Source organism: Sminthopsis crassicaudata, chromosome 1 (genome assembly GCF_048593235.1).
Source record: "Sminthopsis crassicaudata isolate SCR6 chromosome 1, ASM4859323v1, whole genome shotgun sequence".
Taxonomy (NCBI): Eukaryota; Metazoa; Chordata; class Mammalia; order Dasyuromorphia; family Dasyuridae; genus Sminthopsis; species Sminthopsis crassicaudata.
In genome coordinates, this window is record NC_133617.1 from 163,256,603 (window position 1) to 163,278,198 (window position 21,596).

General features: G+C 39.0%; 1 protein-coding gene across 1 annotated transcript in view; it reads right to left on the reverse strand.

The window, feature by feature from the left end:
- Window positions 1-7,534, reverse strand: part of PXDC1 (PX domain containing 1) — a 54,125-nt gene extending 46,591 nt beyond the window's left edge. The window contains exon 1 of the mRNA XM_074270714.1: window positions 6,382-7,534. Coding sequence (XP_074126815.1) covers window positions 6,382-6,637 — 256 coding nt within the window. The 5' untranslated portion in view covers window positions 6,638-7,534. The remainder of the gene's footprint in view (window positions 1-6,381) is intronic.
- Between the last annotated feature and the right edge of the window lie 14,062 nt (window positions 7,535-21,596).

The window sequence follows — 21,596 nt, forward strand, 5'->3', positions numbered from 1 at the left end:
AAATAGGAAGTTCTATTTGGCATTTAAAGCTCTTCATAATCTGGCTACACATTATCTAATCCAGGCTGATCACACAATATTTCCTGTCCGCAAGAGTACTGTTTTTCAAACTGGCCTATTTGCTGCTCCCTTTATATAGCACTTCATCTTTTATCTTCTATGCCTTTGGCGATTTCTACAATGATCTCCTTCACTCCCTTCAAGGCTAATTACAAAGACTATTTCTTTCAAGAGATTTTTCTTAATTCCTCTAGTAACTGGGTACTGGCCATCTCTATGTGAACATAATGTATTCCCTTAGACAAAGATAAGACCACTGACAAAAAGACTGTCTCATTTTTCTATTCATATTCCCAATTCATGGCACAGAGTAGGTGATTAATAAAACTCTTGATTGACTGATTGCCTAGACTCAATGATTATGGTCTGGGAAACCAATGTAAAAATCCATGACTCAAAGAAATGCCTTGGGTACCAACAGATTAATCAATTTGCCCAGTGTCATATAGCTAGTACCTGTCTGAAGGATGCACTTGAATTTCCTAATTACAAGGTTGGACCTCAAGTCATATCTTAAATTCAGGATAGTGATTTCACTGATTTTTATAATAGGTTAATTCCTATCAAGTGATTAATGGTATAATGATATAAACCTATAATACTTATATATACTTATATAATACCTACCTAAAACTTGTATATACTTATAAATACTCATATCACTATAACATAGTGTAAGTACATATAACAGCTACTATTTATGGTGCATTTCAAGGTTGGTAAAATGCTTTCTCTAAATAAAATGTAATGAAATATGCTATAGTGTAACATGTATCTTGTATAAAATAATCTCATTTGTTCTTTACAATAAACCCATTTTGTAAATAAGGAACCCAAAATTAAAGGAAAGTAAGTGACTTATCTACCAAAGTCTATACTTGCCCACATTCTTTATAGCCACACAAGTAGCAAGTGCCTGGAAGAAGACTCCAATTCTTGTCTTTTTGACTCCAAGGCCAGAATGCTGTCCACCACACTACCTAGCTATCATGAAAATTATGAATTATTGTTGCACTGACTTGTCAAAAAAAGAATATATGACCTATGAGCATAGAGTAAAATGGGATATATACACAAAGAGTTATGAAATTAAGAACCAAGGCTAACCTGTTTAAGTCAATTAAACCATAACCAATGTGTCAATCCATTAAGCAATGACAAGGAAGACTGAGGATAAAATCAGAAAGGCTTTTTACCAAAATGATCTTTGAAGAGAAAATATTTTATTAAAGTGAAGACTAGACAGGGAAAAGTCGAATTGTCGGTTTCCTGGCTTAGATAACAGAAATGAATTAGGAGGCATAAGTAGAATGACAGAATAAGACAACAAATCAAAAAAGGAGAAAATGAGAACAATACCAAAAAAATCCTTACGAGGTCAGAGTTTCATGGTTCTCCCCAAATAGTCATACTTCTTAAGTAATAGTACCTCCAAAGATTATGGATTCCTGACTCCTCTGTCAAAGCCTACATCCATGGCCACCCTGGGCCCTGTGAACTCTCTGTGCCTCTGTGCTCTCTGCCAGACACAAAGAATTTCATGGCAGCCAAGAATAACTCCAGAGTGTAGACAACGGGATAGACAGCATTCTCTTCCAGTTCCCATATAAACATTCTCTTCCTTGCTCAGCCCCAGTACTCTAGGGGATTGAATTAGACTCCACAATCCTTTAATTTTATGTAAATTTTAAAATGTGAGGAGCCAAGGTGATTACACTGCTCTGAGGAGGTTCAATCACACACTTCTAGAAATTTACAACCTGCTACCAATTTCAATTCTGAAACTAAGCATTTTTTTCTTCTAAATCTTTAAAGAGTTTTCATTATACTAGAGGGCAAATATAACATTACAGAAATTATTATTAAACACATATATTTTTTGTGTGTTACAGTTTGACTAGACAGCCCATATTGTACAGAACAAGGAGCTCTGCAACAGGAACTTAACTGCCACTAAAAAAGCTTTGTGACCTTAAGCACACAGTTTCTCTGTGCCTCAGTTTCCTCATTTGTAAAAACAGGGGTCTAACTAGTTTCTATCTTAAGTTTCTTTGAATCAAGTCTATATCCAGACATCTGTTACATAAAGATTAAGTTATATAGAAATGAGTAAAATCTTTTTCAGCTACAATTTTTATTCCCTTACTCTGATACTTTGTAGCTTTGAGGTAACTACCCTAGGCTCTCTAGCAGAGCCCAGCTTTAACAGGTCCTACCAAACTTGGAAAAGCTGCCCAGCAATAGACTAAAGGTATGTATGTGGGTCATTTAGGATTAGCCTGTGTAAGGCTGGAAGAGGTTCATCACCCACCAGATTGTCTGCTAAATCTCTTATAGCAGGAGTATCTATGTTTGTGAAATGAAAATTCTTGAAGTATTGAATCAGAGGGAGAAAATAAAATCTTTTTCTAACATTTTGATATTATTCTTCACTAATTTAAAGAGTTACAACAAAGGAAAATATCTTTCCCCCTTTTGGGGGGGAGGAGGGAAGGCAATCTGGTTTAAATGATTTGCCCAGAGCCACACTATTGAACTCTGGTTTTTCCTGATAGTCACTGTGCTGACCTTTCTCTTTATTTTATAAGGATCAAAATTCTTTTGGGAGCCTTGTATATTTACTGATCAGTCAATAAGTATTTATTAAATATCTAGTAATAATAGTGATAACAGCTAGCCCATATATAGAGAGATTATAAATATGTTTATTCTCTCATGTGACCCATAAACTGGGCGGTTTATTGGGAGTCAGAGATCAATAAGAAATAAAGTGTCTGCCCTCAAAAAGATCACTACCAGATTGCTTTTCTTTTAAGAGTCTTCATAGAAAATACTGACTGTGGACATACAGCAAACACAGGAAAGCAGTATCTGCACACTAGACAATGACTGAAGGCATCAGGGTAAAGGTCACATGAATGACAAATTTGACATCCTTACCACCACCTCTTTTCTGTTCTGGAACAAGGGGCCCAGCTAAAAAGTGTAATAGATAAGTTCGGGGCCTGGAATCAGAAAGACTTGAATTCAGGCCCAGTTGCAAGACTTACCAAGTCTGTGATCTTGGCCAATTTCCTTGGTATGAATTTGGCCAACTGTAAAATGGGGAGTATAGCATATATTTCTTAAGATTTGCAATGAGAATTAAAGGAGATAATATTTATAAGGTACATGACACATAGTAAGTACCACATAAATACTAGTTATTATTATTATTCTAACCCAAGGTTAAAGAAGCAATACAACTTGTCAGTCAAATTGTGTTAGCTAGGGGTAAGTGAGTTTATCTTTCAACCATGGTTCTTGGTCACCACTTTCCTGAGTTCAAAATAGGTTAGAAAAATTCCATTCTCTTGGAGTTCTTTATATCAGTGATCTGATTTTTCCTTCATCATTAATTTATCAAGATAAAAAAAGAAAACATCCAAAAAGGAAATCCGAGAAAAATTATCAAGATATAATCTGATTACTGTCTTGGGGAAGGGACAAATAAGGGGGAGAATCTATCTTTGCATGTGTTTGGAGAAATAAAATGCTATTGAGAAAAAAAAGGAAAGAAAAAGAATCAATTAAAATATATATACTTTCATCTACTATGTATGTATAGATGTATATATACACAGTATGAAAACCTTAAGCTTATACAATACATGAAAATATTCTATGTTCTATATAATCCAAAATATTTGGAGAGACAGTGTAGAATACAAAATAATAATAATAATTATTATTATTAATTAATTAAAAAAATAATAAAACTATTCTCAGAACTTTCACACAGGAAAGATCAGAGAACCAGGTTTTCTTTCTTTTTTCTTTCTGGGATGATCCCAAATCATTCCATTTTGCCAGGATGCATCTATAAAGCCAGAATAAATCTCTGTACTAAGACTAATAATAATAATAACTTTTATATAGCTCTTTATGAATATTATCTTTTTTGATCCTCATAACAGCCCTGTAGGTAGTTGCTACTATTTTCCCCACTTTATAGATGAAGATTATATCCTAGTTTCTTAAACTGTGGTTCAGAACCCCATAGGAGATCTCCTAACTGAATATGGGGATCTCTAAATGATTATGATTTATTGATTTGTTTGCCTACTTTATATACATAAAAATTTCTCCAGTGAAAAGAGGTCACAAGTGGAAAAGGTGTAAGACACCTGGCTGCCTCAATTATCTGGATAACTTCAAACAAATAAAAACCTTCCATATTATGAAGGGAAGTTTGTCCCAAGACACTGACTTTCTGCATCAAATTCACTTTGCCTTGTCACATGTATCTGAGCCCTTTAAGTTAAATATTATTCAGAAAACTTTAAGATCAAAATTTCTAAGTAAAGAGCTTAGCGCAGTGCCTGGCACATGGTGGGCGATAAATGTTATCTGCTACAGTATTCTCAGTTGAAGGAGAGCAAGAGATGATGGGGTGCCCCTCCCCATTTCACCGATTCCGGAAGGAGATTACGAGTCTTTCATTCCCTAGGCTACAAAAAGTCATGCCCTCTAGCTATTTTAGGGCTGGTTTCCGATTCTGCTTCATAGCTCTCCCTTCTTATTTCCCTGGATCTTTATCTTTCCTTCTTTCGAGATTCTCTTCTTTCCGGTCTTTCCTATTCAAGCCTTCTCATCCCCCTTCATTTTTCTCAGCTTAACCCCTTCTCCTTTTCCATCTTTCCTCCAGTTTTTCCTTCTATTTTTTTCTCCATTCTCCCTTTCTTTTCTTCTACTCACTCTCCTGACCCCAATAGCAGTGTGAGAAAGGACACAGACGAGGTGGTTACTAAGGAAAAAATAACTATTTTTCTAAGCATAAGAAAGCTTCCCGGGGAGCCAGGATCATCAGTCACGGGTTCAAGAGAAAGAGGTGGCACGGGGTTAATAAAATCCACATGTTTTGACAAGGAGCTGGGACCAGGACATATGCTACTACACAGCACTGGCAAGAAAGGCGAAGCCAACCCTCCCCCCTCCTCTCCCCACAGGGCTGAATTACTAAAGGACTGCGTGGCATCTTGCATCACGAGTTTTGTCATCGATTGATCGAGAGAAGCCAAAGTCCTCTGCCAATGAACCAAGTCTCTCTGGGTAACTATTTCGCAAAGGAGCAGAAAAAATGACAGGTTTCTCCAGACAACTTTACGGTATTTATTTTGTCCTTATCTCCTACCGCGAGTCAGAAGAACCGCAAAAAAACAAAACAAAACAAGAAAACCAGTTCAAAGGCGCCTTATCTCCATCCTTGCCAGTAGTCACTCCGTTCTTTCTAAAACCTCGTACTCGTTTTCTCCAGCAAAACCCCCTCCCTCGTCTTCCCTTCTAATAGGGTTGCAAGTACTGGGGTGGGACGGGGATAGAGATAGAGGGACAGCGTAAATGAAATTGTTTCATAGGACAGAAACCGATGCTTTGTCCACCAAGCCAGCGATGTCACCAAGCATTTATTAATCATCTATGGGTTGGACACTCTACTTAATAGATATTGGTAGAATTAATAGCTCTTGGTATTGGGGGGGGGGAAGGGGGATTAAGTATAGTTGCATTGCCCTCGATACCTTAAAACAGGTAAATCTTGAACCTGTGTGGTGATGTAATCAACAAATAGAAATATGTTAATCTACCTAATCTTCATGTTCAGTCAATTGGGAAAATCTCATTTTCCTTAACATCCAAACTGTCAACTTTCTCCTCCCAGGATTTTCCTCAATTCCCTTTCCTGACTCACTTAACAATCTGTGAGACCAACCTCTGGCCTCATTTTCCTAATTTGTAAAATGAAGGAGCTGGACTTCATGGTCTCTGAGGAACCGTGCAGCTCCACATCAATTATCCTTAAATCTCCTCATCCCTTCTCTCTCGAAGTCTAAGATTAGGAAACAGGCGGTGACAACGTGTGGCCAAGTTCACTTCCAAGTTCCAACTAAACAACAGTGGGTAGCCTTAATTTATATTCCCTCCCCCCATCCATCTGCATAAGGCCAGCCCCAGTGGACGTAGCCGAGCATGAAACGGACATTTCCTTTTTTTTTTTCCCCTTGGCTCCTTAGAGCAAAGGAGGAAGAGACGTAATATTTAGGGCTTCAGGAATTTCTTCACCTTTCCTCTTCCCCTCCTGACCCCTTACTTCAAACTAGTTGAGTCAGGAAGCATTTATTAAGCGCCTTCCAGTTCCAGGCACTTCGTTACGTTATTCAAAATTATCTGGCAAGTTCTTCACTTAATAAACCTTTCAATTAATTCTTCCCTCCTCCCAAATATGCCGAGTGGACAAGCTATAGGAGGACAGAAAAGGGGGGCAGGGAGGTGTCTCCAACCAACCTTGCAGGAGCGGGGACCGTGACAGCTCGGGCCGGTCTTCTGGAAAGGAGTCCCGGAGCCGCTGGAAAAGCCGTCCCAGGTCCGAATAGCTTCGGTGCAAATACAGGACGTTACGGTCCGACCACTCAGTACGGATCTCGAAGAACTCCTCCTCGTCGCCCCGTCGGTTGATGATCAGTCTCCGGATGCCGTTCACCCAGCAGCCCCGCACGAACATGTTCACTAGCGACGTGCCCTCAAATACCGCAGACGCCATGCCCGCAGTGCCCGCACATGCCCCGGACGCGGGAGGGCGCCCCGTCTAGCCGCGCCCGGGAGCTGGAGGAGAAACAAGGGGATGAGGGGTGGGCTGGCTCGAGGACACTGAACCCGGGCTGGGTCCTGGGCTGGAGCTCCCAGGATCCCAATAGGAGAAGCCGCGGCAGCTTCCTTCTGCGCTGGCTCAAAGACGCTGGCTTTTAAGGAAACTTTTCATCACGGGGTGCTGCTGTCTACGTCTACGTTGCCGGGTGTGAGGGAAGCCCTTCCCCCTCTTCTCTTCGGGCAGATCGTTCCCGGCCCCCGGCCGCAGAGGAAGTGGCTTTGGGGAGGTTAGACTGCCTGCAAGCTCCGCAAACTGCCTCCCGCTTTCGAACGGCCTAGGGAAAAGTTAGCCTGGGGGTTCTAGGGTTGCTTCTGGCTCCAGGCTCGCCTCAGCGGCTGTCGCCCACTCGCCCTGTACCTCCAAAAGCCGAGGGGCAGGATCCGGGGTGCCGGGATTCCCCCTGGCCCCCGCCTCCGCTTAAGGAGAGGAGTTTCCCGAGGGTAAATCCCTGGGCTCCGGGAAGCAGCAGTCGCAGCCGTAGCCTCCGCCCCTTCGCCCCGAGACTCCCCCCCCGCCCCGCCGTCCCACCTCCGCGCTTCGGGAGAGGCGAGCAGAAGCAACTGAATAAAGTCTAGCCGAACTCCTCTGTTCCCCGAATGCGTGGGGAGTGGGAGAAGCCTGTGCAAAACCTGAATCCCCTGGTCTACCTAGACTCCGCGGGAAGTGCCAAACTAGGGGTGCAACGAGAACACACTCCTCCTTTTCCTTTTCCTCCTCCTCCCCCCTTTTTCCTCCTCCTCCGGGCTAGTGGGCTGATGCTGCTACCGCCCTCCCAGCTGATGCACGCACTGGTTAAGCTGCACGCCTTCCCCTTAGACCACCTCCCTCTCCCTCCGGTCCCAAGCCTTCGCCTCCGGGTCCCGTCCCTCCTGGCGAGATGGTGATTGGGCCAGCAAGAAGAAGAGTCCTGAGGAAGGAGACACCCCACCCCCACCCCACTTCATACACTGCTTCTCTTTTTCTTTTTGAAATCTCGGAAGTAACTGAGGCTTCGGTGGGAGGCGCGCCCGCCACTCGCCAGACTTCACAAGACATTGCAAATCTTACTTTTTTCTTTCTACCCTCCTTAGACCTCCGCCCCTTAGGAGGGGGCTCCGGGCCCAGCCCATACCCTCGGCTCCCGCTGGGACAGACTGTGCGTCGTACGGGGATGAAGTAAGGGTGGGCGGGAGTCTCGGTAGGGAGGGAAAATATAGTTTTATTTTTTCCCCCCTTTGGAAAAAAACTCTGCTGCCTCGAGTGCCAGGAATTCCTCCCGATCCTCCGGGAGAGGAGGAGTTTGGAACATATTGCAAACGCCTGCAGGGTTTGTTTTTTTACTCCTTTGCTTCTTTTCTTCCAGTTTACAGTTAAAACACCAAAAGCTCTAAACCCGAGCCTTCTACAGATAAGGTACATCAGCTAGAAATAAGACCCGGAGGAAAAATAATGCCAGGTAGGGTCACGAGGCTCCAGCGCCCGAGACTGAGAAGGGGAGAAGCGCCAAGAAAACGAGCAGCAGCGACTTGTCACCCCTCCTGACCTGCGGAGATGAATGGGCTGCGGGTGTCCCTACCCTGGTGCCTGGTAAGGATGCCTCGTGGCTTCTGTTGTGGCACATTCCGATCGTGCTTTAATTCCTCGGACGGAGGAATTACCCAAATAATAACAATGACTGGGGCTTGTGGGTGTGGCCGAAGTAGTTTTTGCATCAGGAACAAGCTTCCCAGCAGAACAGAATTTAGAATTCAGTAAAGTCCAAACAAACACTTTTCTTGGCAAATTAAGAACTATTACAGAAGGACAAGTTGAGGAGAGGGAAACAATAAACTTCTAGCCTACTTTTTAGAAAATTCTACAATATGGCTCCAAATTATCCTCCTATCTTCACTAATTGTAATTGGCTGCCAAGAAGACCTGTGAATTTCTCCAGATTAACCAGTGCAACTGTTCCTTACTAGCACTCATCTTCCCGGAGATATGAATTTGCTCTCTTCTCATCCCTTCTTAATTCTTCAGGGCTCAGCTCGCGTCACTTCTCAAAACTAAAACTGATTCTGGCAGGGGCCTAATGACTCTTCCTCAAGTGACCTCCATTCTTCCCTCCCTCCCTTCCTTCTTTTCTTCCTTCCTTCCTCCTCTCCTTCCTTCTTTCCTCACTCCCTCTCTTCCTCCCTTCTATCTGTCTATCTTTGTGCATGGATTCCCTAGTAGCCAAAGTTCCTTGGAAGCAAGGACTATGTTTTTGACCTTGTGTTCTCAGGCATACTTAATAAAAAGTTTGATTTGAAAATTAATTTTTTTTGTCTTTAAGTACACATACACCCCCGCCCCCCACATACAACACAACACACACATTCCTCAAGTGAGCTGGCAAGGAATTGTAAGATTCAATTCAATAACCAATTATTAAGGGCCTAATACATGTCAAAGACTGAATTAGACTCAGGAGAGACAAGAATAAAAAAGGAAATCCTGCTTGAGAAAACAACCTGCCCACATTAAAGAGTCTTGAGGATTACTGAGCTTATGAATTAAAACAGCAATAATAACTACTTGACCCAATGGATAGATCCTTGGGCCTGGAGTTCAAAACTGGCCTTACATACTTATTAGCTCTGCAAACTTGGGCAAATCACTTAAAGGTCATTTGCCTTAGTTTGCTCACCACAAAGTACTTAGCCTATAGTAATGTCATTGTTCAGTCATTTCATATTTTTTGTGATTCCATTTGGGGTTTCCTTGGCAAAGATACTGGGGTAATTTGGCACTTCCCGCTCCAACTTATTTTACAGATGAGGAAATTTAGGCAAACAGGGTTAAGTGATTTGCCCAGAGTCACACAGCTAGTAGGTAATAGAAGCCTGGATTTGAACCTAAATCTTCCTGACTCCAGGCCTGGTGCTGTACCTACTTCAAACCTAACTACCCTCTAATATAATGAACACTCTGTAAATTTTTTTTAAAAAATCATTATGTAAATAAACACTATTGACAGTTTTATTTATAAAAATATAGCTCTTTTTGCAAAGATTACAAATATTATTTCCTCATAACAACTCTAGGAGATGGATGCTATTATCATCCCATTTTAGAGTTGAAGAAACAGAAGACTGAATGATTTGTCCAAACTCAAATAACTAGTAAGAGGATTTGAATTCTGGTTTTTATCCCATCAGGTCCATCACTCTAATCCTCTGTCACTCTCCTAGGTGACATGAGTGATGATTGTGCAACAAAGATTGAAAAGGTAAAATCAGCTGGTAGAAAGAGAATCAGGAGACAAGTAAAAATGAAAAAAATTGTCTAAACTGAAAACTACACAGCTCTGGGTCACAATAACTTGTATTTTGTTCCTCCTTTCCTACTTCACCCTTCCCTCCAAAGCTCCATGCTGAAAGTAATTGGAAGATAATTCCAAGTGATTACTTCATAATTTGGGAGTTGGTCCCAGAAACATCATGGTACCCACTTAACACACTTTATAGCTTGGTGCTTTAGGGAATTGTGGGCAAAAGGAAGAAGAGATGACAGCTATTAACCATTTATAGTAACAAAAATGTTTAATGGCTATCACCAAAGTACTGAAATATATGGGTCATGAGGGAATTCTGAGGTTTGACCCCAAATAAATAAATATATAACCTAACCTTTTTCAAGTCAAATAGTCATTATGTGTCAGCACTGTGCTAACTGCTGGGGTATACAGAAAGGAGCAAAAGATAATTCCTGTCCCCAAAGAGCTTACAATCTAGTGTAACTTTAATCTGATCTATCCAAGCATGATGTTGACATCACTAAGTCACAAATGAAAGAAGCTAAAGATATTAAATAAATGAAAAACCATTTAGTCAGCATTTATTATGTTCTAGGAACTGTGCTACAGGACTTGATTAACATTAATTTTCCACACATTTCACCAATAGAAAGTAGTCACCACAGTAAGGAGACTCAAAAGAGCTCAAAAAAAACCACTTAGCTTATTTTGAAAATGAACTGGAGAAGGATATGGCAAACTACTTTGGCATCTTTGTCAAGAAAACTCCAAATGAGGTATAAACAGTTGGACTTGCGTAAAACAACTAAACAATAGCAACAAAGTATAGTATCAGACTCAGTGTCAAGAGGATCTTGTTTTAAATTACACCTCAAACATTTACCCCTGTGTGACCCCTGGCCACCTGATGCCATTTCTGTGATTGGACTTGAATTCTAAGGTCCTTTCCAGCCGCAAATCTATGATAGAATGAAGATTGGTTGGTTTGAAAAGCCCAGGAAATGTCTTTAATCCTTTCACAAGGATTGTCAAAGTCCCAAACAAAAGTTTACTGACATTCCCGAATCCTAGAATCCCCATAATTACATCAGGTTGATTCCTATAGTTATCAGGTAAAATAATTGCCAATATTTCTGCAACAAACTGTCTTCATCTTCAATGACAATGAATCTAACACCTTAATCCTAGAAATGTGACATGAAGTGATTTTAAATGATATTTCAGAAAGTTAAGACATTGACAACAGCTCTTAGTTTGCAAACCTGAGTGATCAGGTGGCCTCAGCAAAACAAGAAAAGATAAGGAAAAAAAGAGGATTTTGGGGGGAAAGATGATAGGTTTGTCTTATTCATGATCAGTGATTCCTGTTCCTTTTTAGAATTTTCACAAACTCTACCACCTGGCATTTAAGACCATGCACAATCTGGCTCCAACCTTATTTCATGTCTCATTGATACATTCCTTATTACAGCTTGGACGACCTATTCAACAAACTGAACATTCTACTTCCAAGCTTGAAACCTATTTCTTACTTTAGCCCTTCAGTAACCTTATCTTTTTAAAGCTCAAGTACTTCCTTAACTCACTTAGAAGTTGGGAGGGAGGATCGGGGAGAAGAGAGAAAACTAGGATTTAAGTATCTACTAGAACTTGGTGGGATAGCTAGGTAGCCTAGTAGATAGAGAGCACCAGCTCAAAGTTAGGAAAACTCATCTTTTTGAGTTTAAATTCATCCTCAGACACTTACCAGCTGTGTCACTTTCACTCCCTTACCTTATCAATAAATGAGAAAGAAAAGACCAACCACTCCAGTATCTTTGCCAAGAAAACTCTAGTGGGGGCTTGAAGAGTTGGACTTGACTGGAACAACCAAACAATAACAATGTGCTTGAAGCTATTATCTCATTTGATCTCTTGGTACTCTCAGAACTCTTTATTTGCTTATTTGTATCCTTCTCAGAGTTAGAATATCCCAGTGATAAGAAAAGGAAGCTTCTTTGAGGGCAAAGACAGTATCAATTTTATTTTTCCAGTGGACAGAATTGAAATCAATCATATTCCATTCTTTCCCCATCCCACAGCTCCCTTCTGACACTGCCCAACTAAGAACATTTCTGCTTAAGTGTTATTCATCTAGTTTTCTAGGGAGATGACTAAGATTCCTTTTCTTTGTAAGGTAATCTTGAGAGTAACTAGGTCATTTGTTACCCTATTCTTTTCTAACTACCTCTGTGTCATTTTTTTTTCTATAGCAAGGCTTTTTCTTCTGTGAGAAAGAATGAAGCTCAAGCATAAGAAGTTTAGCATTTTCAAATTAGCCACAAGACTGAAATATATAAAAACTCTGAATTAGAAATTAGGAAGCCTGGATGTCATTCAAAGCTCCACAATTCATTAGCTATTTTCTCTCAGACAAAATTTTTATTCTCTCGGTTCCTCAGTTTTTCTTTCTATATAACAGGGTTAAAAAGACCAAATGCTATTGGTAGGACAAATCACATGGTACATATTTTAGAGATGGCATAGTAAATCACTAAGAAGAGAAGTATGCTATATAAATGATTATCACCCTAAACAATATGGATTTGGGATAGGGATGTGTGGACAGGTATATTCATGTACTAAATTAGTTTTATTAGTCAAATGCCCAAGGCTGCTAATAGAAAGTGAAAACTGAGAACAAAGCGAGCTCTCATGTTTGTCATTCAAACCCTGGTTTAGAATTTCAAAGGTGTACACCTAAGAAGGCTTCTCCATTGGAGCTAACAGCTTTTGAAACCTAACCCATTCAGTAAAAACCAATAAAGGCCCTAGAAATCCAGGGCCTCTATGTGGTTTGGTTTTGTTTAGAGGAAAGATCCAATATAAATAATTTCTTACCAACCTACCCAATCCCCACACCCCCACAGAGAATAAAGGAAAAGAGAATTATTAGTAGTCACTCTCCCCAGAGCTACATTTCCTCTTGGCCATAGTTTCCCACATATGATTCCACAAAAGTGGATTAAGATTGCAAGGGAGTGGGTATCATTCTAGACTTTCCAATTCTTCACCGAGGGAAGAAGCTTTTTCTTATATTGATTATATTTCTCAGTAGTAAGTACTTTATGGGTTCAACTTATAAGGACAATTTTTGTTGTTTCAATCATGTCCCATTGATTGTGACCTCTCTGGGGTTTGGATTTTTTTGGCAGAGATCTGGGAGTGATTAGCCATTTCTTTCTCTAACTTATTTTACAGAAAAGGAAACTGAGGTAATCAGGGTAATTGACTTGCCCAGAATCATATAGCTAATAAGTATCTGAGGTCAGATTTGGATTCAGGAAGGATGATTTTTCTTGACTTCAGGCCTGGCACTCAATCCACTTTACCAACTAGCTGTCCCTAGAATTTGCATAAATATATACAAAGGAAAATAAAAATTAGTGATAATTGTGATTTTTTTTTTCCATTTAGGTTTACTGACACGGCTTAGAGGTTCATGGATCATGGATTAAAAATCAAATTCATGCTCTTGTGCTGCCTACAACATTCCCAAGTGTCTCCCCAACCAGAATAAAATGTAATTTGAAAATATTTAGCAAAATGTATAAAAATGCAACAAATCACAGTTATTATATTTTAAAACTAAGTCAATATGCAGCTCTTAGGGCTCCATGTATCTGGATTAATGGCCTCTGTTTTTATTTGAGTTTGATATTACTGGCCTATAGATAGAGAGTTGAATTCCTGACTCAGAACCAGCAATACCCAGATACTGAACTTAACAAACACCAAGTAAAACTGAGGTTTCTATAAACATAATAGAATAGATTAATAAATTGCTTATTATAAACCTAATATTTATTATAAATTTTATATATTCAACCTGTAGCTTTCCTATACATACTATTCTTTCTAATCTATTATTCTCTTTTCCACATTAAAAATGTCCCAATACCCATTTTTCTTCCTTTCTTTCTTGCCTTTTTTCTTTCTGTTCTCTCTATTCCCTCCTCTCTCCCTCCCTCTTCTTCCCTACAACTTTGTTTTTCTCTCTCTCTTTCCTTTCTTTACTATTTTCTTCTTTCTTTTTTCTTCCTTCTTTCTTTCCTTCCTTCCTTCCTTCTTTTCTTTCTTTCCCTTATCCTATTCCACCTAAGAGAAAGAGGGAAAGGAAGAGAGAAAGAGAGAAAAGACTTTGTAGCAAATATGTACAGCTAATCAAAACAAATTCCGACGTTATGTTTTAGTGTTCCAAGAGTTCCTTGACAGGAATTAGCATGGTATTCTAGAGCTAGAGCAGCAGTAAAAGATAGAACTAGAATAGAAGGGAATAAAAACCTTGACTTTAACTGCTCTGACATTACCTGGAATCCTTTAGCTAGTAAAGGTCTACCTGAAGTGGGACTGACACTAACAACATCCAAGTTTGTTTCCTTTCCAAGGGGAAGAACAAGGGTCAGTAGTGTATGATGATAGGTCTGCCTAACTAATCCCCTGGAGTAAAGAGGGGGGGAGGGAAGAACTCATCAGAACATCAGGGTTAGACTGGAAATTTTATTAACTGTTTACAGGCTGCAGTGTTTCCTTTGTATTCTTGTATTTTCTATGTGGTAAAATACAGTTAGTATATTGCCAATATTGGGAGCTAGGGAGCTTTTCCTCCTAGCTGTGGAGGAAGACAAGCTAAAGTAAATTCTGAAGTTCAGAGTAAACTCTGAATGGGAGATGAGCCCAAGAAATTTGATTTGTAAGGTGGTTTTGGGGTTCAGGGTCACAAGTTATAGTTTGTTTTTTAAAATAAGTTTTTATTGATATTTCTGTTTCTTACATTACCATAATATTCTATGTATTCCTCCCAAGGAATAGAATTGTATTATTTGGATATCCTTTCCTTTGTAGGGAATAGTCTTTCTCTTGATTGCTTGCAGAATTGGTTAAGATTTCATCATTATAGGAAAGAGCCATGTGAAGAAAGTCCCTTTACCAATGTAAACCACCAACTTTTCTATAATTTATAGTGGTAGAGAGTTTACTAGGTACCCTAAGAAGGCAAATGATCTGTCCAGGGTCACATAAGCAGTGTGAATCAGAGATGGGGCTTGAATCTTCACTCCAACACCAATTCTCCATCTCCTATGTCGTATTGCCTTTCTTGATAACATATTAATAAAATAATCATCATTCTCTTTTTGGTCTCATTCTTTACACTTTGTAAAGCGCTGTTCTCAGAACAATTTTGTGGGATAGGTGGTACAAAACCTGTTATATTCATTTTATAGCTGGGTAACTGAGCATCAGAAAAGTCAAATGCCTCATTCATGGTCACTTGGACAGTGGCCATATGTGTAATAGAAGGGGAGCCAGGATTCAGGTCTTTCTAGTCTAATGCTTTTTTTCAGTATACATAGAATGATCATTTGAATTTTCTTTTTATGCTACCATATCACTAGTTTTACTTTGTGTGAAGTAACGTACAAGAAAAAAAAGAACCTATAGCATTTCTTAGTTTACCTAGAATAGAACCACAGCTCAAACATGAAGAGGTTATCATTTCTTAGTTGGTAGGAGTACCCATGTGGATGAAATGAAGAGTGCTTAAAGTAATGAAATAATTGTGTATGCTTCTGTTCACACATGGGAAAAATTCTCTACCCCTGGAGCTTCTTCTCTTGAAAGAGTCTTCATTTGGAGAGTGAAGAGTTCCTCCTAGAACCTCTTTTTAAGAGAATGCCCAGGTTGTATATCTTTTCATTTTCCAAGCTATATTTCCCTATACTTCTCCATCACTTCCCCACTTGGTCCCCTTCCTCCAAATTCCCCTTTCAGCATCCTTTTTAATTTATTATGTTCCGCCTAGAATGTAAACTTGAGGGCAGAGACTTTTTCCTATTGCTAGCATTTGTATTGTGTTTATCATATTGCTTAACACATAGTAAGTGCTGAGTAAATGCTTGTTGACTGATTACTACATGTCCCTAAGGACAAGCATAATATCTTAAATATTATATTCTCCTACTATTACCTAGTGTAGTGCACCATACACAGTAAGTCTCAGTTGATGTTTGATAAATAAATTAGATGAATAGATAAATAAAGAAATGCATGGGATATTAGATTCTGTTGTTTATCTTCCAATAGGTGGCAAGTTGGAAGACTTGAACAATTTCTTATGTTTTCAAGTGTTTGCAGGTAATTCTCTTATCTTTTCATCTTGTATAAATGATCTGATAACAGAAAGTTTTGTATTAAGTAAACAAGATGATGGACATAAATGGAGTTTGAGTCCTTGTTATCTTTATGGGGAAAAATTATGGCAAGTTAAATAACTAAGAATTTTAAAGGAATTAAGTTGGTAATTTCCTTTATAGAACAAATAATTACTCTTTTTCTAATATATCTACTTTTGAATCTAAATTTTCCTATATCAAATTTGCTGAAAACACATGATATAACTAAATGGAAGTAAGCACCATACAACTTAGCTCAGGAGTCAGAAGGCCTGCATTCAAATCTTGTCTATAATACTTGATAGATGAAGGACTATGGGCAAGTCACTTAACCTCTTATGGCCTTAGCTTCCTCTTCTGCAAAGTCACCCTTGAGGTCTTGTCCAGCTGGGAATCGAGGATCCCATAAATGAGTAAAAACTTCTCTTGCTTTCTCCCCATTTCTTTCATTCTAGCCAGAAAGTGCCTTTCTGCTGAGCAGAAACTAGAATTATTCCATTTGGTTCCAATTAGGCACAATTTGTGGGATGTGAAGACAGAGATATACCGCATTGATTGTTAGGGCCTAAGCTGTGGTGCTCAATTCATCCAAACATCATGTGTTTATTCACCTGAAAGAAAAAAAGCCCAGGGCAAAGCACCAGGTAAGTGTCAGCATCTGCAGAGTTGGCTTTTGTAACACTATTAACGCTTTGCTTCCAGTGTCTGGATGAATTATTTTGACAGCCATCTTGAAGGAGGGAAGAAGTTGGACTTTTCTTCATGGAGGTCTCACACAAACAAAATCTAAAAAAATAAAATAAAATTGGTTTCTGCCTGAGCCTCAAAAAGACTGGTATTCTAGAGCTTGGCAGGAAGAGTATCTCATTTGGAATGCTGAAAAGATCAGAGAGACAAACAACCTCCAATTTGGGCTATGACTTGAAGAGAAATTGAAGGGTTGTAAAGAGGGTAAATTCAATTTTTTTTTTCAAGTAACAAAAAATTTCCAGCCATATTGGGCCTTGACAGTAGAATAGAAGAAAGAGATTGGACATACTTTCTTTATGCTTGTGTATGTTTTAGGGAAAGGTTGTATTTTTCTGTTTTCCATCCAGAGTTCTCTACTCTCTTGAGTCCAGTCAACAGTAGCAGCTGCCTTTTACCTGGGTTAGGTTAGAAATCTGACTCAGAAATTGAGTAAGGAGGCTACACAGACAGGTTTTTTTGTTGGGTTGGTTTTTTGTTTTTACTTTTGCTAATAACTTGTTTTAAATTTCAGTGGCCTGAGATAGCTCTTATATATGATATGGCATTTGGTTAAGGAGTTTGGGACACTCAATCAGCAAAAGCCCTGCCAGATGGTGAGTTTAAAATGTTCCCTTTGTTCAACGCCCTTCAAGGACAGCGCAGGCTCTGAGGGTAGTTTAGTTCATTTAGGCTCCATTGAAAACCACATCTTAAGCTTCTTCTCTTTACCATCACCCTGTGAAATGGAAGGTCTGCCAAGGGAGATTATGGGTATGCTTTGGACAACACAGACTTCCATGACATACATATATTTTATGCTGGAAGCTACATGTCTTGTAGTTAAACTCCAGCTGACAATGAAATGTTTTCTAGACCTCAGAGGCCCTTGCAAAGCGTTATGGATAAAATACAAACAGCATTTTATCTTTAGATGCCTTTTGTCTTCTTTAAAAGTGATTTTTATAAGCTTTTTTCCCCAAATTGTTTGAAATCTAAAATAGTCTTCTCACATTTTGACTCCTGTCATATAAAAGTGTTTTCTATGACTTCTTACAGTGCATTTTAAAAAAATGACTTGGTTTCTTTATCAGTGTTTGACATTCATTACTGTAAAGTAAAATTGTTGAAATGGCAAACAGTAATGATGTAAGAGGGATTTCCATCTTCCTGGAAATATCTTTATCTGAACCATAGCAGAATATACAGGAAAACAGCCTTGAGCATGTGGTTTAGGCTCAGTGCTTTCCAAATTATTCATGATCTGACATCTCAATGAAGGAAAAATGGAAGAAACAACAAAATCACATAGCATATTCAAAATGCATTTCAAGAAGCATGTGGATTTGCTACCCTCCTTCCTCATCCTTTCCATCTCTACTACATAAGATTTATTATACAGTTGTCCAGCTAGATTTTTCCTCTATGTTAGTTATTAGCTGTGAGGGAATATTCAGTGTGTTTTCAAGAAAAAGGGATTGACAAGAACCTTTGTATCAAAGGAAGAACTTAACAGAGTTCTTTTTGTTCTTAGAAAAAAAGAAGGGGGGAGGGCAAAGCTTTTGTAGCTCCAGTACATGGTGGTCTCCCAATTTCTCCAATGTGACAACAAAACCCTAAGAAGATGACTAGGATGCTTTTTTTATGCCAGTTTCTATGACAACATCCATCCCAAGGAAGTGAAGTCTCTGAATGCCACTGTTAGTTTCATAGTTATTTTTAGGGAGTTGGCATACTTTAAATTTTTTTTAATTTGAAGGTTATAAATCCAGGTGCTTGAACTTTTATTTTTTCTTTCAACTAAACACTTTTATTCCTTCAGTTCTTTTTTTGTGTGCAAACCCATTTGGTAATGCTCATCCATCCAATTCTTATCTTCATCCATGCAAAAGATTTTTCTGTCTTCCCAAAGAGGACAGAATAAGTGAAAACTAGACCAGTTATGGGCCAAAAATTCTTCTATGCCTTTGTCTTTATCAAGACGTTGAAATTTAAGAATGAATAAGTCCTTACTTGTGTACATTTACCTTTTTCAATTTAGATTCATTGACTAATGGGAATGAATGCTGTCCCTGAAGTGATATTCTACAGGAAGAAATGTAAAACTCTGGAAGTCTATTATTTTTGTTGTCTATATATTAATTTTGAATTCTGGCTGTATTTTAAATAGAAGAGAAATTTAGTGAGAAATATATAATAGCCTTTGAAATTTATGTCTCTATTTTCTACAATTTACCCTATTTGCTGAGTTTTTCCAGGAATCAGGAAGATTACTAACTCTAGTGCTATATATTCAGATGATCACAAGCTATCTGCTAAGACAAAACCATGGGATAATTTGAAACAGTGCAATGTTTTCAAAACATGATGAAATTTAAAATGTGTGTCATTAGAGGCAATAGGTGATGGGATAAATAGATTTCTGGGACTAGAGTCAGGAAAACTTCATTTCAAATATGACTTCAATTGTTTAGTTGCTGTATCCTCTTAGGCAAACCATTTACTCTCTGTTTGCCTCAGTTTCTTCCACTATACAAACTTTAAATCTTATTCCTGTCTGAAAAAAAAATGATATGTCAAGTTTCCAACTTAGACATTTCTACTGAAATATGTTCAGCAAAAACAACCAACCAACCAAAACAAAAACAATTAAGTTGCTACCACAAAAGAATGTTGTATCTGAAAAAGATTTTTGACAACACAGTCAACTCTAGTAATGGACTTTAAGCAATCATGTCTAACCATAAGGAATATAAAATATATTTACACAAAAGAAAGTTGGTAAGATATCCCCTTTTGAAAATGGGAAGCTAGGAGGCAGCTAGGTGGCTCAGTGGATAGAGCACCAGCCCTGAATTCAGGAGGACCCAAGTTCAAATCTGGTCTCAGACACTTCCTAGCTGTGTGATCCTGGGCAAATCACTTAACCACCCCAGCCTCAGGGGGGGGAAAAAAAAAGAAAGAAAATGGGAAAACAAATTTATTCCCCAAACCAGTTCTGTGATAGGTAAAAGTAACATTTGAATATGTATTTTATTCTGTGTAAAGTCTGAAAGTTGAACTTCAAATCTTGTCAGCCACATTCCATATTCCTTAATATGGGAAAAGTTAGGTACTTCAGTAGTTAGAGCTTTGGGCTTAGAGTCAGGAAAAGATTAATTCAGATCTGACCTCAGATAGTTACTTCATCTGTAAAATGGAGATAATAATAGCACCTACCTCACAGGATTGTTTTGAGATCAAATGAGATAGTAATTGTAAACACTTAGCACAGTGCCTGGCACATAATAGGTGCTATGGGAACGTTATCTATAATTATCAGCCTCACTATCTCCTTCCATTGATTCACTCCATAGTCTTCATATTTGGGTGTCCAATATGGAAGCAGACTAATAATTCTATCTTCATTACTTTGCCACATGGATTAAATAAAAATCTAACTGCACATACAGTAGGCTCATATCGATAGGCATTGTACCAGTCCTTTCCCCTCCTTGCCAGGGATGAATGGGTACGTACATAGAAAGCCTCCAGCAGGAGCCTCTGGGTCAGTGACCATGCAGGAGGCAAGCAGCTGGAAAGGCCACACAAGAGGGATGGGGACCTGCAAAGCAGATGGAAAGCTGAGCTGAGAAAGAGCCCAGGAGGGAGGCCAGGTGTGCGAGATGGAGAGAGTTTCTGCATGTCAGTGTCATTCTGTAAGACTGTGACCCCCCCCCCCCCAGAGAGGGAGGCTTCCCTAGCAGAGGTGAAGGAGAGGTGCTGAATGTGTACAAGGCCACAAATGGATTTTCTTCTTTAAAAAAAGGTTGGTTGGTTTGTTTGTTTGTTTGTTTTAAATAAAAAGGATTATTTTCACTCCTTTCCACCTCTTTTTAGTGGACTCTCTTCCCAAATTGAAAAAAGTAAAAGAACTCTTATAACAATTATGCATGGTTAAACAAATCAAATCCTGGTTTTGGCCATGTGTAAAGTGTAGAATTCTACTTTCAAGGCAGTGAGTTTGAAAGCAACAGTGAGCTTAATGTCTGGAAAGAAAATGTAGCTCACCAGTAGGGACTTTCCCAAGTGCTTTGCTAAAGGTCTGATACATAGGTGTCTCTGTTCCTGTGTCTTTGTCTCTTTTCTCTGTCTCTCTCTTTCTCCCTTTCTCCCTTTCTCCATTCCCTCCTTCTTTCCTTCTCTCTCTTCCTCCTTCCCTCTCTCTATGTCTCTGTTTCTCTCTGTCTCTCTTTTAAAGGGCAGGAACTTTGGAGAAATATATGCAAAGCTCAGTATGATTGATTTAATCCTACAACAAGATGTTAACTCGGTGGAATTAATAAGACAATGATTATCTAGTTTAGCATGTGAGTTCTCTGATTCAGTAGGATTGATTTAATTTTACAACAAATTATGGCTCCTTAGTGATATGATGTTTGGTTTATATTCAGTATACTGTAATGATGTAATTGTAATAGAGTATATAAACTGGGACAAACTCAGCCAGGGAGAGAGAAGACAAAGGACTGGAGGCTGGAGCTCAAGCTCTCCGACTGGGACAGACTAAAAGATAGAGACCTTCATGGTGGCTCTCCTGCCCTTTACACTCTCTCTTTCACCTCTGTCTTAATATACTTGGTCTGTATTTGATGCCTTTGTTATCTTGGTTCAGATC